At 36.9% G+C, this 19,050-nt stretch overlaps 1 protein-coding gene across 2 annotated transcripts in view; it reads right to left on the minus strand.

Annotated features, from left to right (window-relative positions):
• NUBPL (NUBP iron-sulfur cluster assembly factor, mitochondrial) overlaps nucleotides 1–19,050 on the minus strand; it is a 291,711-nt gene that overhangs the window by 258,852 nt on the left and 13,809 nt on the right. For both annotated transcript variants that reach the window (XM_004376551.3, XM_023731482.1), the window contains exon 3: nucleotides 14,358–14,392. In XM_004376551.3, the coding sequence (XP_004376608.2) occupies nucleotides 14,358–14,392 (35 nt within the window). The remainder of the gene's footprint in view (nucleotides 1–14,357; nucleotides 14,393–19,050) is intronic.

The following is a 19,050-nucleotide window of genomic DNA, read 5'->3' on the forward strand; positions in this document are numbered from 1 at the left end:
AAATGGGTGACATTACAACAGATCCACTGAAATAAAAAGGATTATAACAGAGTATTACGAAAAATTATACTCCAACAAACTTGAAAACCTACAGGAAATGGATAAATTTCTAGAAAACACACTATCTACCCAACTACCGCAAAGTGATGTTGAAAATCTGAGCAGACCCATAACAAGAGAAGAGATTGAAAAGGTAATTAAAACAACTCCCAAAAAAAAAAAAAGCCCTGGCCCAGATCGCTTCACTGGAGAATTCTACCGAACATTCAGAGAAGAGCTTATACCAGTACTATGCAAACTATTTCAGAACATAGAAAAGTAAGGGATACTGCCGAATTCATTCTATGAAGCCAGCATAACCCTGATAACAATACCAGGCAAAGACGCCACAAAAAAAGAAAATTACAGACCAATATCTCTCATGAATATCGATGCAAAAATTCTCAACAAAATTCTAGCCAATAGAATTCAGCATTATATCAAAAAAAATAATATACCATGAACAAATAGGATTCATACCAGGTATGCAAGGATGGTTCAACATTAGAAAATCAATCAATGTAACCCACCACATAAAAAAAAGGAAAGAAAAGAATCACATGATCATCTCAATTGATGCAGAAAAGGCATTCGACAAAGTCCAACATCCATTCCCGATTAAAACTCTCAATAAAATAGGTAAAGAAGGAAATTTCTCAACATAATAAAAGGCATCTATGCAAAACCAACAGCCAACATCATTCTTAATAGACAGAGGCTGAAAACATTCCCCTTCAGAACAGAAACAAGACAAGGATGCCCTGTATCTCCATTCCTATTTAACATTGTGCTGGAAGTCCTAGCTAGAGCAATAAGGCAAGAAAAAGAAATAAAGGGCATGCAAATTGGTAATGAAGAAGTTAAACTGTCCCTGTTTGCAGATGATATGATACTATACATAGAAAACCCTAAAGACTCCACGAGAAAACCAGTGGAACTAATAGAAAGATTCAGCAGAGTCGCAGGATACAAGATAAACATACAAAAATCAGTTGGATTCCTATACACAAATAAAGAGGACAATGGAAAAGAAATCAGGAAAACAATACTCTTTATAATATCCTCTAAAAAAATAAAATACTTAGGAATAAATCTCACCAGAAATGTAAAAGATCTATACAAAGAAAACTACAAAACACTACTGCAAGAAACCCAAAGGTATCTACATTAATGGAAAAACATACCATGCTCATGGATAGGCAGACTCAACATTGTGAAAATGACAATTCTACCCAAAGCAATTTTCAAATACAATGCAATCCCGATCCAAATACCAACCACATTCTTTAAAGAGATGGAAAAACTAATCACTAACTTTATATGGAAAGGGAAGAAGCCCCGGATGAGTAAAGCTCTACTGAAGAAGAAGAATAAAGTAGGAGGACTCACACTACCTGACCTCAGAACCTACTATACAGCTACGGTAGTCAAAACAGCCTGGTACTGGTACAACAACAGATACACTGACCAATGGAACAGAATTGAGAAACCAAATGTAAATCCATCCACCTACAGTCACCTGATCTTCAACAAGGGCCCAAAGTCCATCAAATGGGGAAAAGATAGTCTTTTTAACAAATGGTGCTGGCAAAATTGGATATCCATCTGCAAAAAAATGAAACAGAACCCATACCTCACACCATACACAAAAACTAATTCAAAATGGATCAAAGACCTAAATATAAAGCCAAAAACTATAAAGTTCATAGAAGAAAAAATAGGATCAACGCTAGAGGCCCTAATGCATGACATTAACAGGATACAAACCATAACTAACAACACACAAACTCCAGAAGATAAACTAGATAACTGAGATCTTCTAAAAATTAAACACTTATGCTCATCAAAAGACTTCACCAAAAGAGTGAAAAAAGAACCTACACACTGGGAAAAAATTTTTGGACATTACAAGTCAGACAAAGTTCTAATCTCTAAAATCTACAAGAAAATCCAACACCTCTACAACAAAAAGACAAATAATCCTATTTAAAAATGGACAAAGGAAATGAACAGACACTTCACTAAACAAGACATCCAAGTGGCCAACAGACACATAAGGAAATGTTCACAAACACTAGCCATTAGAGAACTGCAAATTAAAACCACAATGAGATACCATCTCACCCCAGCATTACTGCCACAGATCAAAAACACTAGAAATAACAAACGTTGGAGAGGCTGTGGGGAGATTGGAACTCTTATGCACTGCTGGTGGGAATGCAAAATGATACAACCATTTTGGAAAATGATATGGCGCTTCCTTAGAAAGCTAGAAATAGAAATAACATACGATCCAGCAATCCCGCTCCTAGGAATATACCCTAGAGAAATAAGAGCTGTCACATTAATAGACATATGCACACCCATGTTCATTGCAGCACTGTTCACAACAGCAAAATATGGTGATGCCCATCAACAGATGAATGGATAAACAAACTATGGTACATACACACAATGAAGTATTATGCAACAATAAAGAACAATGATGAATCTGCGAAGCATCTCATAACATGGATGAAACTAGAGGACATTATGCTGAGTGAAATAAGTCAATCACAAAAAGACAAATATTGTATGAGACCTCTACTGTAAAAACTCATGAAAAAGTTTACACACAAAAAGAAACCATCTTTGACAGTTATGAGGGATGGGAGGGTTTAGGCGGGGAATTAAATAGACAATAGAAAAGTGGTAACTTTGGTGAAGCGTAAGACAATACACAATACTGGGGAAGCCAGCACAACTTGTACAAGGAAAGGTCATGGAAGCTCCGGAGACACATCCAAACTCTCTAAGGGACTGAATTGCTGGGCGGAGGGCTGTGGGGACCATGGCCTCGGGGAACATCTAGCTCAACTGGGCATAACACAGTTTATAAAGACAATGTTCTACATTGTACCATGATGAGTAGCGTCTGGGGTCTTAAAAGCCTGTGAGCAGCCATCTAAGATACTCCACTGGTCTCATGCCTTTGGGAGCAAGGGAGAATGAAGAGAACAGGATGCAAGGAAAAGATTAGTCCAAAGGACTCATGGACCACAGGTACCACAGCCTCCGGCTACCACCACTGACTGCTCTGACTGGGATCACAACAGAGGGTCCTGGACAGAGCTGGAGGAGGATGTAGAGCAAAACTCTAACTCACAAAAAAGACCAGATTTACTGGCCTGACAGACTGGAGAAACCCCGAGAGTATGGCCCCCGGACACCATTTTAGCTTGGTGGTGAAGTCACTCCCGAGGTTCACAGTTCAGCCAGGGATTGGACAGCCTCATAAAACAAAATGGGACTAACGAGGCACAGCAGTCCAGGGAGAAGGACTAGAAGGCAGGAGGGGACAGGAAAGCTGCTGATAGGGAACCCAAGGTTGAGAAGGAACAGTGTTGACAGGTCATGGGGTTCTTAACCATTGTCATAGGTCAATATGTGTACTAACTGTTTAATGAGAAATTATTTGGTCTGTACACCTTCATCTAAAGTACAAAAAAAAAAAAGAATTATCTATGTGAAATAAAATTGACAACAGCAACTCAAAAGGATTGATGGGAAGGCTAGGGGGGCAGTGAGTTGAAGGTAATGGTGATGGAATAATCTGGAAAAGGACAGCGAGAATAGCAGCACAACTGGAAGAATGTAATTGATGTTACTGAATTGTACATGTAGAAATTTTTGAAATGGTGTAACTTTGGCTATGTATATTTTCACCAAAAAAAAACGGTCCTCCAAGGTCGAGAAGGGAGAGTACTGACATGTCATGGGGTTGTTAACCAATGTCATAAAACAATATGTGTACTGACTGTTTAATGAGAAACTATTTGTCCTATAAACCTTCATCTAAAGTACAATTTAAAAATTTTTTTTTAAAAAAAGGAAAATCTATTCATTCTTTTCATTGAGTTATAAACTGATAATTCCCCACGTATGTATGTATATGTATCCATACATATCAAAATTATCAAATATCTGCAAGAAAATTTATCAGCTATGATGAATATTTCCATTCCTTATCCTAAAAGAAATTCTTAGTTTTAGTAGAGACTTTTGCTATAATTACAAATATATTTTGAGTCTCCGTCTTCACAGTAAATGTCAAACATTGTCAATTCCGAAGTACTTATAAATATAAAACATTCTTTTTACCAGATATTACCTTTGAATTGAAGAACAAAATGATTTTGCAATTGTTCCTTCTGGATTTGACCTCTTGTCCCAGTTTCCCTTCTAGCTTTAAAATATAAAATACAGAGTACTCTTCCTTTAAAATGGTTAATATTGAAACAAAACGTATTTCTTCATAAGAAATGTATCTGCTGTATATCCTTCCAAGCCATAATAAAAACATTACGAACAGGCTGATTTACAACACTGGCATTAAAGAAAAGATGAGCCCCAATATTAAGAACTAAGTGGTATACATCAGGATTTTCCCAAATTTATAATTCTGAAAAACATGATTTCATCGCTATTTAATCCAAATTCACATTGTAACAACTAATATTCTAGATTATAATATATACTGGCTAGCAGTTGGAGTACTATAATAGCTAATAAGCATAAGCTCCTATTTACTGAAAATTTACTATGTGCCAGACACTGTTCTAAGTGCTTTATATACATTAATTCCTTTAATACTCACAACAACCTTACAGATAGGTAACTATATGTCTACAGTAACAGGCAAAAGTCATACAGTTGGCAAGATGTAGATCCAGAATCAAGCCCAGGTCTGCCTGATACCAAAAGGCTAGACATGGTGTTGTAAGTAATGTACATCACATGTTCCATTCCTTTTCAAAAACCTTTTTTCAAAAAGTAAAACCTAAATCTTTAACTAAAGTTTCCTGGTTTCTCCTAACATGGTCACAGAAATTCAAAGGTTTACGATAATCTTAGTTATGTTTAAAGAACTTATTGTAATAGTTTGTGAAAAAAAGGCAGTATGTTTGCAAAGAACATAATGAGGACATTATACAATCAGGAAAAAAATAACTATTTTGAGATAAAAATCAATGGAAAAGAAAAGAATACAGAAACACAAACTCTTTGAAGCTAATACCATTTCCTTTTACATCTTTAAGTCCAACTAAAATTCTAGCTAATAATTCATTCTAGTAATAGCAAATAAGTAAAAACTTACTATTAGTTTTGTTAAATAGTCAAGTAATAATACACAAAAACTTTTATTTGGAAATATCACTAACAAAAAGGTTTTATTTAACTACCAATACTAAAAACTTTATTTAGAACTCATTAAGTGTCAGGCATTGTGCTGAGTATTTCACATATATTAGCCCATTTAATTTTTAATTAATTCATTTGCTCAGGAAAAAAGACACAATTTAGCATTAAATAAACTATAGACAACATATCCACATACACATGTATCGTTGTTAGTTGCTGTCGATTCAATTCCAACACACGTGATCCATGTGTGCAGAACAGAACTACTTCATAGGGTTTTCAAGGCCATGACTGGGCAGATTGCCAGGACCTTCTTCCAAGGTGCCTCTGGGCGGTTGGAACTGCTAACCTTCTGGCTAGTAGTCAAGCACTTAACTATTCATGCCACCCAGGGACCTGTATGTGTGTGTGTGTGAATATGTATGTGTGTGTGGCAGAGGGGTGTTATTGCTGTTGTTAGTTGCTATCAAGTCGATTCCAGAGACACAACCACTCTTCACTTAACATGCCCTACTATCTTTGCTAACATTTCTCAAGAGCCTACTGCATGCCATCACTGCACTTGACACTGAGATTAAAAAAAAAAAAAAGAATAAGACCAAAATCATTGCCCCCAAAAGGTTCACTGACTAGCAGAAGAGATAAGCAAGTAAATAAATCATTATAAAATAATATAGAAAGAAGTGTTAGTCCTTTCCTCAAACATCATGTCAGAGAAAATAAGAAGCCGGATCACCTAGTGCTAGAGTCATAGTGACAGAAATCACAGAAGATCCATAAGAGCTTGAATAAGGCAGTGACATTAGCACAATAAAATAAGCAGGCAGATTCTACAAAGATTTAAGAGGCAGAAGCAACAAGAACAGATGACTGATTTGGGAGTGAGAGGGAACCGTGGAATGGAGTGAGGGAAAACAAGGAATCTAGCATGACATAGGACTGACACAGTTACAGAGAAGAAGAGTTTGGTTTTATATATGCTGAGTTTGAAATGCTGTAAAACACTCAAGTGGAAGTCTACAGCAGAAAACTAGATCTAGTACCCAAGAGAGATATCCAGACTGCAGATATATTTGGAGTCAAAAGTACATAGGTAGTAACTAGGGCAGTGGGAAAAGATGAGAATACCGGGTAAAGAGTATAAAATGAGAAGGGGGTCAAGTAGAGCCATGGCATACACCATCTTCTAAGAAGCAGGAAAAGAACAGTGTGTAGGCCACTAAGCTACAACAAACCCTCCATATCAACCCCATTCCTCAAAAAAATAAAATAAAAACTTTTCACTTACATATTGTGAAACCTGTCTATGCACGGGCTCAATCCATCCATGTAGCAAATATTTATTGCACATCTCCTAAGTCATAAGGTGTTGTGCTACCTGCTAGGGGTGGCCAAGGATGAAGACGACACAGTTCTTACTTAAAATAATCTGGCTAAGACAGGAGCCCACCACCCATCTGTCCATTTGTCATACTGTCCCGGTTTGCATGTTGCTATGATGCTAGAAGCTATGCCACCGGTATTTCAAATACCAGCAAGGTCACCCATGGTAGACAGTTTTCAGCAGAGCTTCCAGACTAAGACAGACTAAAAAGAAAGACCTGGTGATCTACTTCCAAAAATAAGCCAGTGGAAACCCTATGGATCACAACAGAATATTGTCCGATATAGCTCTAGAAAATTAGTCCCCTAAGTTGGAAGGACAGCAATGGACTCAAGCATGTTGGTGATCATGAAGATGGAGCAGGACCAGGTAGCATTTTGTTCTGTTCTACATGGGGTTACCATGAGTCAGAACTGACTCAATAGTAACAACAAAGACAGAAACAGACTAGCAAGTAAGTTAAAAGTACAGGATCTAAGTTGGCATTCATATCTCAAACCTGCCATTTACTTCTTATGTGGTCTTGGGCAAATTACTTGACCAACCTCTGTGTACTTCTTCTTCCTCATCTACAACAGAGATTCCCACACCGTTGCTATGAAGACTAGGAATCATGAGCTAAGAATCGAGTCATAAGGACTAAATGAGTTAATACATATAAAGTGCTTTTAACAGTACTTGACATACAATAAAGCTCAATAAATGGTTATCACCACAAAAATACCAGAATTGCAGCATAAATGCAATAAGAATACAAATAAACAGTATTACTGGATTTCACAAGAGGGAAACAGACCTTCACTTGGGGAAATTCAGGGAACACTTCACTGAGCTGCCCCTCAGGGCACAGCTAACTCAGACAGTACCTTTGTATGAATTAGAAAGCAGCCCGTGCAGGTGCACATCAAGAAGAATGTACTCTAGATTTTTGTCATCACTCACCCCCTTGGCAAGCACACTTAAGCAGGATATAACCAGCACAATCATACCTGGCAGCCTGGAAGGTAAGACATACAAAGCCAGAGAAAGGTAAAGAGAACATTCCAGCAGAAATATATAAGAAAGACTGCAAACTATCAAGAACATAGCATATTCAGCCCAGACTGGCTCAGCAAGTAATCCAGGTTGGCTAGAGCACAGAAACCATTTAGAAGAGTAACTGAAGATAAACCCAGAAAGGTAGATCAAGGCCAGATCATACAGGATCATGAGAATCAATAAAGGCACTCAGCTATGACTCTGAGCAGGGGAACAATGTGATTCCAACACTGCTTTAGAAAGAGCAATCTGGCATTATGTGCTGGATGGATTTGAGCATGAATAGTTAAAAGGTCATTGCAATAGTCTACTAGTCTGTGAGTTCCTCAAAGGCTACGTGTCTCATTCATTTCTGCATCCTCCAAACTAACACAGTGCTTGGGACAGAGTAGGCACTCAATAATTGTTTCAATTGAATGAATGAGCCAAAGAAAAAAGTAATTTGAGCCTTAATTAGAGTGGGAATAATGGAAACAGAAAGATATATATTGGAAAAATATTGCAGAGATAGAAACAAGGCTTATTTGCTAGCTGATAAGAAGTGGCAAGGACAGGACAGAATCAATAAAGACTGTAAAACTGTGATAAATACTACGTGCTCTGCATTATAGGTTTCTGTGAAAATCAAATATAATTATTCACATGAAAATGTTCTTTTAAAAAAAAAAGTTGCCTTTCTCTGGAATAAAAGCTAGTCATCTTAGATAGAATTTACTGTATTTGACCTTGGATATATCTCATCATTTTAAACCATTTGTTCTCCTTTTGTCTTCATTAGATTGTAAAATCTTTAAGAGAATGCAATGTGCCTACTCTGTTATGAAGCATAATAAAATCTTATTGTTTCTTAAATTAACACTTTTTCACACCAAGAAAAACTGTTATTGAACCAATTTCAACTACACACCACAAAAATACACACATACACATACAATACTGTTTTGTGAGCCCAGTCTTAGCAGGCTATGCGATCTCAGGGTATGTTTGTTTTGTTTTGTTTTGTTTTTTCTTTATATCTCCAGGGTTCCTGGCAATGAGTAAGTGCTCAATAAATGTTTGTTGAACAGAAATGAACTGACTTAGGAACCTCACAGAGCGTATCAACGGCTTCTGGTGGCCTTTGTATTTCCCTCCCCCAATCTCACTGCTCTTCCCCACTGTGCATTAAATTTATACTGTAGACAAATGAGACTCATAATAGGAGTAGTTAAGAAGAAATAGAAAATACAAAAAATAAGAATCAAGGAATATGACTGTCAATATGCATGATCAGTGGTGGTGTACTGGTAAATGTTCAACAAACAGCTTTGGATAGGGGTAAAGGGGGTGATTTGCAGTGTTTGCCAAATTCCATGGTTTAAATATCCCCATGGCCTATTTTAAGCTAACAACATGATGTCAATTCATCTACAAAACTCCTGAAAACTTAACAGTTGGCTCTCATGAGCCCTTACAAGCCAGCTCAGCACACCACTGGATGTAATATTTAGACACACAGCACTTTTAATCCCCATATCCTGCTCTGCAATACTACCCTTCCTTGTCCCCAAAGGAAAGTATAAAAAAGCAAGGAAAATCCATACCCTATTTCTATAAGGGCTTTACCTCAATTCTCAAAATAGTCTTCTTTTGAACGGGACATATGGTCCAGCCCAAAAATTCCTTTTGCCTAGGCAAAAAATCCAAACTTTTCTGATCATGCACCCCTATCAGTAAAAAAATTTTTGAGCATACTTTCCCAATATACCTTAATATATTTATTTTTATAAATTACATTGGAGCTACTATATTAATATTATGCAAATTAAAAAGTATATATAAAAAACATAAATTTAAAAGGACTAGATGAAAATTAATACAAATAAAAAAGCAAAATTTTCTTCCCATACACCAAAGGACTGTCTTACATATCCCCAGGAGTTTACTCAGGGAAGATTATTAAAGTCAACATTTAAAGTAAAACTAATAGTTTTGTATGTCTTTCCTAGGACTACAACCTAATCTTATTAGATCTTCCCACTCCAACGCTGAGACAAAGGCAAGCACCAACCTATAGAAAAGAGCCAAGGCCTTCAGCAAAGCTGGTCTAAGCAAAAGCAGGTCAGAAACTCGTCTTAAAATACCAGTTTCATGGAATAATTAAGAATTCATAATAATGAATCACTAGCGAAGTGCAAAGAAACCATCTTATCTGGAGCTTTGAACCCCTTAAAGCAATACATCCTAGCACCAAGTCCCAGTAAATGTCCATGTCCATCCGTATCAGCTCAGGAAAGGCTTGGAGGAACCCCGAGCTCCCCCATAAGACCAAACATGCCCTCGAAATAAGTGCACTATTAATGTGATGGTTAAGGTTGTGTGCCAACTTGGCTGGGCCACGATTCTCAGTGGTTTGGCAGTTATGATGTAGTTTGGCAGCTACGTAATGATATAATCACCTCCATGATGAGATCTGCTATGAGCAGCCAATTAGTTGAAAGAGAATTTCCTTGGGAGTGTGGCCTGCATCTAATATATGTGGACTCTCTGGCAAAGCTGGTGGGGTTTTGCTCACTCTGGATCCTGCATCTGGCTCCTGGTCATCTGATCTCTGGTTCTTGGAACCTGAGTTAGCAGCTTACCTGCGGCCTGCCAGCTTACCTGCTGATCTTGGGTTCATCAGACCCTGCAGCTACATGAATCAGAAGAAGCCTCCAGCCTGACCCATGGACTTGGGACTTATTCAGCCTCTACAACTGCATAAGCCATTTCCTTGATATAAATCTCTCTCTCTCTCTACACATATACGTATATATATGTATATTTCATTGGTTTTGCTTCTCTAGAGAACCCAGACTAAGACAATAAAATATTAAGTTGAGAGACAATAAAATATTAACTTGGGAAATACTGGGTATAAGACTATGCCAGAAACATATAAATCATAGGGAACAGATGTAGCTCTTCTTTTCTACATGCAGGCAGTCCTCTCACAGATCACATTTCAAAATTATTTAAGTCAAACATGGCTGCTCTCTAATCAAAAATACTATTAAGTATACAAGCTATATAAAAAAATCCATCTTTCTTAAGTATATATAAATTAATTAAAGAGGACAAAACAGTAGCTGATCATTAAATACTGCAGTATGTCAGATTAGAGTTACCACAATGTGTGCCTCAAATTTCTTGGCTTTCTTCATAATTTCTGCATTAACTTTGCTACAAGATATCAAAAAGTAAAAAAAAAAAAATCTTCACTAGGATCACAGAATACTGAAGACCTTCTTAAAGGAGATTTTCACAAGCATGTTTAAAAACAATTGTTTTCAGTGTTTTCTAAACAAGCGACCCAGAAATAGTCTTAATGCTTTCCCTTTCCTATAACCTTCAGAACTGTGAGAAAATAAATTTCTGTTCTTCAAGGCCTCCCATTTGTGGTATTTGTGTGACAGCAGCACAGATTCTGATTCAGTAGGTCTGGGATAGAGCTTGAGACTTTGCATGTTTAACGAGTACCCAGGTGTCTTAGTTACCTAGGGCTGCTATAAAAGAAACACCACAAGTGGATGAATTTAACCAAGAGAAACTTATTCTCTCACAGTCTAGGGGGCTAGAAGTCCGAATTCAGGGTGCCAGCTCCAGGGGAATGCTTTCTCTCTCTGTCGGCTCTGGAGGAAGGTCCTTGTCATCAAACTTTCCCTGGTCTAGCAGCTTCTCCGCACAGGAACCCCAGGTCCAAAGGACGCCCTCTGCTCCCAGCACTGGTTTCTTGGTGGTATGAGGTCCTCCTGTCTCTCTGCTCACTTCTTTCTTCTATATCTGAAAAGAGACTAACTTAAGACATAACCTAATCTTATAGACTGAGGCCTGCCTCATTAATATAACTGCCTCTAATCCTGCCTCACTAACATCATAGAGGTAGGATTTACAACATGTCGGATAAGCACATCGGATAACAAAATGGTGGTTAGCCACACAATACTGGTACTCATGGCCTAGGCAAGTTGACACACATTTTGGGGGGACACAATTCAATCCACAACACCAGGTAATGCTGAGGTTGCTGGTCCAGGGATCACATTACAAAATTACTATTCTAAGGAAACAGAGATCATTAAGAGACACATTTTTTTAAATTCTAATTAGTATCCTCACAGAGATCCAAGAGAATGATACAACCATCTTTTTTAAAAGTAGAAAGGAAAAACACTGAAAAACAAATAGTTCTGTCAAATTAAAAATATTTCCAAATTTAAAAAAAAAAATTTGGACGGGCCAAATAAGAACTAAAATCCAACATAGCAGTCTGGAAAATACTCTAAGACATCTTCTAAAACACAGAGAAAAAGACAAAGAGATGCACAGCATGAGAGAAAAATTAACAAGCATACCCATTAAAAACAACCCATTGCCATCAAGTCAATTCTTACTCATAAGGGTCAATATCTATCTAATAGGGTTTCTGGAGAGAGAAGAGAATAAACACATCATATAATCAATGAATACAAAACATTTTCCCTAAGCTGAAAAAGACTCAAGCCTTGATAGTGCAGGGTCAATTTCCAAGGAGGTAAAGTTTTTTAAAAGCTAAACCTAGATATATATTTGTAACGCTTCTAAACTCAAAAGATATAAAGAAAACCTTAAAACACAGGTTATTACAAAAAACTATGAATCAGACTAGCATCAGAAATTTCATTAGCATTCTAGAAGAAACTGGACTATTGCTTTCAAAGTTCAGAGAAAATTATTTTGAATCTCGAATTCAACTATGAAGGCAAAATAAACACATCTTTGGAAATTCAAGAACTAAGAAAACGTACTTCCTATATATGTTAGTTTCCTATTGCTGCTATAAGAAATTATTCAAGAAGTCCAAAATGGGTTTCACTGGGCTAAAATCAAGGTGTTAGCAGGAGTGATCTCCTTCTGGAGGCTCTGAGAAAGAATCCATTTCCTTGCCTGTTCCGGCTTTTAGAGGCTCCCTCCAATCCTTGATCCTTTCTATCTTCAAAGCTACCAGAGGAGAACTGAGTCCTCACACTGAATCACTCTGAATCTGACTCCCTCGCCTCATTCTTTCACTTAAAAGGACCCTTGTTATCACAATAAGCCATAATCCAGAATAATCTTTCCATCTCAAACCCTTAACTTGTGCACATCTGCAAAGCCCCTTTTGCCATGTAAGAAAACATATTCACAGATTCCTGGAATTAGGATATGGACATCTTTGTGGGGGCCATTACTCTGTCTATTCAAGGATGTCCTCCAGAAAAACAAAAACAAATTCAAGAAAAAGGACAATATGGGATCCATGAGTCTGTTCCCCAAAAAGGAAGAGAGTTGAAAAGAAATTAAAACAGAAAAATTGGACTGATATTGGAATCTTCTCAATCTAGAAGTACAAGTTTAGAGAAACATGATTATTATATTTTCTTCTCTAAAAGTCCAATTAACACTACCTGGTTCTAAAGTGAATAATACTCATATACTAAAATATTTTAAAAGCTGTTTATTATTTTTCAATTTTCAGAAACAACGTAGAGCCAAACATCAGAAGACATGAATGTTTACACGCCTAGTTTTGCGTTCTGGCAGATTCGTGACTCCGTACATTGATACCACACTTGCATAAATACCACACATTATTTTTCATATGCAATTATCCACTGGGAACTGAAGTTACTTAGTAATGGTAGAAAATAAGAAACACAGCCACAACTAAACATATCAAATGATTGTAAAATGGGTTTTATAAAATAGGTATGAAGGAGAGATTAAAGTCAATTGCGAATTTTTTTAACTAGCTGATGATTTATGGAGTTGCATATTATGTTCAATATTTACTCTTATTTTAATATCTAAAAAGATAGATAATATGTAACATTATGAGACGATAAAGAAGAGGCACTCTCAAAACTATAGGTAGAATATAAAATGAGGCAAACTTTTAGAAGTACAACTTAAAATGTACATACCTTTTGCCATAGTAGTTTCATTTCCAAGAATCTATACTACAAAAATATTATCACTTAGTGTGTAAGATTACTATATAAGAATTCTTCTCTAGCATCATTTGTAACAAGAAAAAAAAAAGGAATCAACCTAAATATTTCATTAAAAGAGAAATTAGTTAAATATACTATGGTCAACCATATTACAGAATGCAACAGCCATTACAAAGAAAGGGGTACATCATTGAAATACGTGTGCAAACATATACTTACGCGCATTTTCTTTAAAGTTTTATATACAGAGAAGAGCTAGAAGGATAAACATAAAACTGAAGCCTATAATTAATCCTTTAGAAGTAAAAGGGGAGTAGATGGATCTTCAGTTTTATGTTACACACATGTTCTGTTTGAATTTTGTTCAATGAGTATACACTACTTTTAGAATACATTTTGCCTTAAAAAAAAAAAATCGGAATTACTAACACTTAAAAACTGAATCCAGAATAATCCTTTCTTCCGTAAACCATAATTGGAGAAAACTGGTTTAGCACGTGACTTCTATGCAGGAAAACCAAACCCTTTTGTGGGATATCTAGTAAAAGATACATGATCAACATTTAAATGCATCATCGTTATTAATAAGTATAACCAGTATAAATGGCAGCATTTTGAGATCCTTAAAGATATACAACTTACTATACTGTAACTATACAGCTACTGACAGACTAAATGAAAAACATCAATATGCTCTTTATCATTGTTTATTAATATTCACCTACCGAATCATTTGCTGCTAGTGCAAGTGCAAGGTTCACTGTAAAAAACAAAAGAACAATAATTAAATTTAGTAATTTTCTTCTATTAAAATTCATTTTGCCTTATAATATTTTCAATGTAATAACCAAAGCACAAAAATTTTTAACGTTATCTCCCTTCCTTGTAAACAAGGAGATGAAGAGAATGCAGAAAGTAAAAAGAATTTAAAAAATATTCTAACTTAAGCAGTAGATGCCTGCCCCAAAATTTGCATTACAAATAACCCATTTATAATTTGTTACAATTTTGTTTAAATAATCCACTTGGTTAAAAAAATTTTTTTAATAGAATATATGGTTTCAATTATTTTCAAAAGCATATTTTGCAGAAAAATTATCTACATCTGTCTTTTAATAAATAAAAATGGCTACAATCCTATTGCCTTTTCAAAATAAATGCTGAGATTGCAGACGTTTGAAGTGGTGAACTCACAAATACCCATGTACACAAAAAGCTAGACCACCAGGTACAGAGGGAAGGGAAGACAGTAAAGAGTAAGGGGGTAAAATGTGTTCCCAAAATTGCCTACGCCAGTGAATCCCAAAGACATAAGGGGAGGAAAAAAGTAGTCCCCAAACCCTGTTCTCTTTCCATCTTTAGCTCAGCAATAGGGATGTGCTATCTCTGAGGAGAAAGAAAGGTCACAGGTTAATACATTTCTAAGACTGATAAACAAATAGACCCGCATGCGGTGATCAGATTTACTTACAGACGAACGTTATAAATGATGCCTGGTTTGTTTCTTTTAAAGTAGTTAAGAGTATAAGCTTTCAAGGCACAACTAGTTCAAATCCCAGCTCTTCCACCTTCTACTGCATAACCCTGAGCACATTATTTAACTCCTAAATCTGTTTCTTCCTCTACAAAATGGTGACAGTTCCTACTTAATACCTGTTGTGAGGATTCAATTAAAAAGTGTATGTAAAGTACTGAGCACAGGGCATGGCATTTGATCAGTTTTTATGAACTATAAAATAGTTCTGAATTTCAGGTATATTAATCCAACTTTTAAATAGAAACTTTTAGAGTTTTTACCTTTGCTGAAGCACTTACTGTGTGTCACACCCTGTACACTTTCTCATATATTTTCTTATTTGTTTTCATATTACATGGCAATAGATGATCTTCCAACTAAAAACAGTACACAAACTAATGAAATAGCATCAATCTATTTTAAACAAGTGCTAACCTACAGATTCAACTAATTACTTCACACAAAACCCAAAGAACTTATAGTAAAAGCCATTAAAACACCTTTGATTTTTAAGCAGTCCAAGTAATAAAGGAGAATGCAAAAGAATTCAGACCACTGAAAGCAGATAAACGTACTTGGAATGTTCAAAAGATAGGAGGAGGTAGATTCTAGAACCAAAGACTAGAGCCTCTAAATTTTAAAAACACACCATCAAACAGATAGATGGTAAGCCCTTAGAAAAGAAAGCAAAAATATATAGGATACAACACAAATTTACTAAGAACAAATCACTAACAATTTTTAATAATAATTTTTAATAATACCATACTATCTCTCAAATTAGCAGTCTATCACAAATACAGTATTTAGTAAATCTTAATTTTCTCAAAACATCTGACAAACTCTTGCATAATTCCCTAGGTCAAAACTGGAAAAAGTAGAGCTAATAACTATGTAGTTGTATTTGTAGATGGTTGAACAACTCTAAACTGCTATACCCAGAAAGTACCGAATATGGCCTACATGTCATCCCACTGGAAGATGTCTAGAGACATTCACAGGATTCTCTACCTGGCCCTGCTTATTTCAAAATGATAGTGACTTCTGAACTTCTGGGCAACAAGGCACTATAGTCAGAAGCACCACGCCGTCCCTCCACAGCAAAGATCAGAAAAACTAAGTCAAACAGAGTCACCCGTCAATCCTGAAACCCCAAGCATGAAATGAAGAGATAAAGAACTCAGCCAAGCACCAAATGGAATAAGGAACTGACCGAGAACAGAGAGTGAGGAGACATACATGGATAGGTCCCCTATCAGCTACCCGCAGCATGGATCCGCCATCTTGGAATCCTATCGGAGATCAGCGAACACGGGGTATGAGAAAGCAGCTTCACAGAACTTCAAGCAGGAGAGAGAACAACCGGTAACCAGCGATATACGCTTTCCCACCCCCCACCCTTCTTCACCCCCACTTGGCCTCCTCTGCTTCCCGCAGCCACAGTCTCTTAGCTGGGAAGCACCGGTTTCACCCTGGTGTTCCTGGATTCCACCCAACCGCACTGGCCAGCTCCCTAAGCGCCACTTGTTGGCTGCTGGTGTTGCTTTTTTCTGCTTCTTTAGATTTCTTCCTTAGCTCTTACCACCTCCCCCTCCCTTCTCTCAAATACCTGGCTCCATGTGCCACCTATACTCCTTCCTGAAAGGCTGTGAAACACCGCTCGACTGTGAAACTGCTTCCTGGCCTGTGCCACCACCCTGGTGGGACCCCTGGGGCATTTTGTTTGTTTGCTCTGATTTGTTCTCCTTTGATTTGTTTGTTGGTTTGTTTTCTTTTTCTTTTCTTAGCTTGGGAGCCCCTTCTAGCCAGGCAGTACCACGTGGCTTGGAAGCTACTCTCTTACTCCATGCAGACACACAGGGACATCACTGGGGGCATTTCATTTTCTGGGGTTTTTTTTGTTTTTGTTTTATTGGGTTTTTTTGTTTCTTTCTTTTGTTTTCCTCTCTCTCTTATTCCCTTTTTATCTTTCTTCATTTCCAGTTTCTCAATTTACTCAAATTTTTCTTTTACCCTTTCTCTTTTTTTCATTTTTGTTTTTCCCCATTTATCAGTCTCTCATCTCTCCACTCCAATAGCAAGCTCACTTAGCACTCTTCCTTGTTTGTGTATATGTTTTTGGCTCCTGTTCCTCTTGCCTCTCTCTCATCTTTCCCATACCCATCTTAGCTCCACACATCACAATCTCCCCCCCTCATTCCTGCCTTCCTGCACCATGCGCTGAACACACTCCCAAGCAACACGGGCAAGGCCTACCAGAACCTGCCCTGCACTGATTCCCAGACTGCACTGTCAGCCCTAGTACTTGCCACAAACAACACATCCCAGCAACTCCCATTCAGCTGGACCTGCCCTGCTGCACCATACATGAGTGACTGACCCTGCCCATTGGAGAAGAAGATGAAAAGTATCCTGCCCACAGATGAGCAAACAACAAAGAACACAAAGCCCTGCCTATTCAGATGTAATTAAATAAAACAATAAAAAAGGACAAAACAAACAAATATACAATCAATAAATGAGGAAAATAACCACTGAATGCCCCAAAGACAACAGACAATATCAAAACATTGACAAAAACAGGACAGGATTGTTCCAGTAGGCGTCCAAAATAAAACACCACATGACTTTCCAGTAGAAGAAAAGGCATAGAACTAACTGATAGGGAATTCAAATCCCTAATATTTAGAATTATCCAAGAGTCAAAGCAAAAAGCAGACAAAAATGAGGAAAAAACAGACAAATTCATGGAAAAGGCAGACAAATTCATGGAAAATACACACAAAAAAATGGAAGAATTCAAGAAAATAATACAGGAACAAAATGCTAAAATAAATGCACAACTAGAAATCATACAAAAACAACAATTAGAAATCCAAAAGATAAACGATAACATTTCAGAAATGGACACTTTGAAACGATGGAAGATAGGATCAGCGAAATTGAAGACAAACACCTGGATAAAACTCTGAGGAAAAAACAGAAAAAAGAATGAAGAAAAATGAAGAAACCCTAAGAATTATGTCAGATACAATGAAAAGCAAAAATCTGCGACTGATCAGAGTTCCACAACAGGCTGAGAAAACAGAAAACACAGAGAGGATCACTGAAGAATTGCTGACAGAAAACTTCCTCGATATCATGAAAGATGAAAAGCTGACCATCCAAGAAGCTCAAGAACCCCATATAGGATAGACCCCAGAAGAAAATCACCAAGGCATAGCATAATCACACTAGCTAAAACCAAAGACAAACAAAGAATCCTGACAGCAGCTCAAGAGAAACAAAAAGTCACATACAGAGGAGAAACAATAAGACTAAGCTCAGATTATTCGGCAGAAACCATGCAGGCAGAAGGCAATGGGATGACATATACAAACCTTGAAAGAAAAACATTGCCAGCCAAGAATAATATATCCTGCAAAACTCTCGTTCAAATATGATGGTGAAAATAGGTCATTTCCAGATAAACAGAAATTAAAGGACTATGTAAAAACCAAACCAAACTTACAAGACTTATTAAAGGGAGTCCTTCGATCTGAGAACAAACAACATCAGACCACCTGAATACAGGACACAGGATTGTACTACCCAGATACCAATCTAGGAAATGAACTCTTAAGGACTACCCGAAACCAAAAGAATTACAACAGGGAACCAGAGAGGTTAATCTGTAAATGACAACATCATCAGAACAATAAAAGAGGGAATAAACGGTGTAGGGATAGAACCTTCTAATGGACAGGAAGACAAGTTGATACCAAGTAATAATAGACTGGTTCAAACCTAGGAAGATAAGGGTAAATTTCAAAGTAACCACAAAGAAAGTTAACAAACCTACTCATCAAAATAAAGAAGAAAAACATAAGGTCTCAGTAAAAACAAAACCTACAAAAACAAAA

This window comes from Trichechus manatus, unplaced genomic scaffold (assembly GCF_000243295.1).
Source record: "Trichechus manatus latirostris isolate Lorelei unplaced genomic scaffold, TriManLat1.0 scaffold00043, whole genome shotgun sequence".
NCBI lineage: Eukaryota > Metazoa > Chordata > Mammalia > Sirenia > Trichechidae > Trichechus > Trichechus manatus.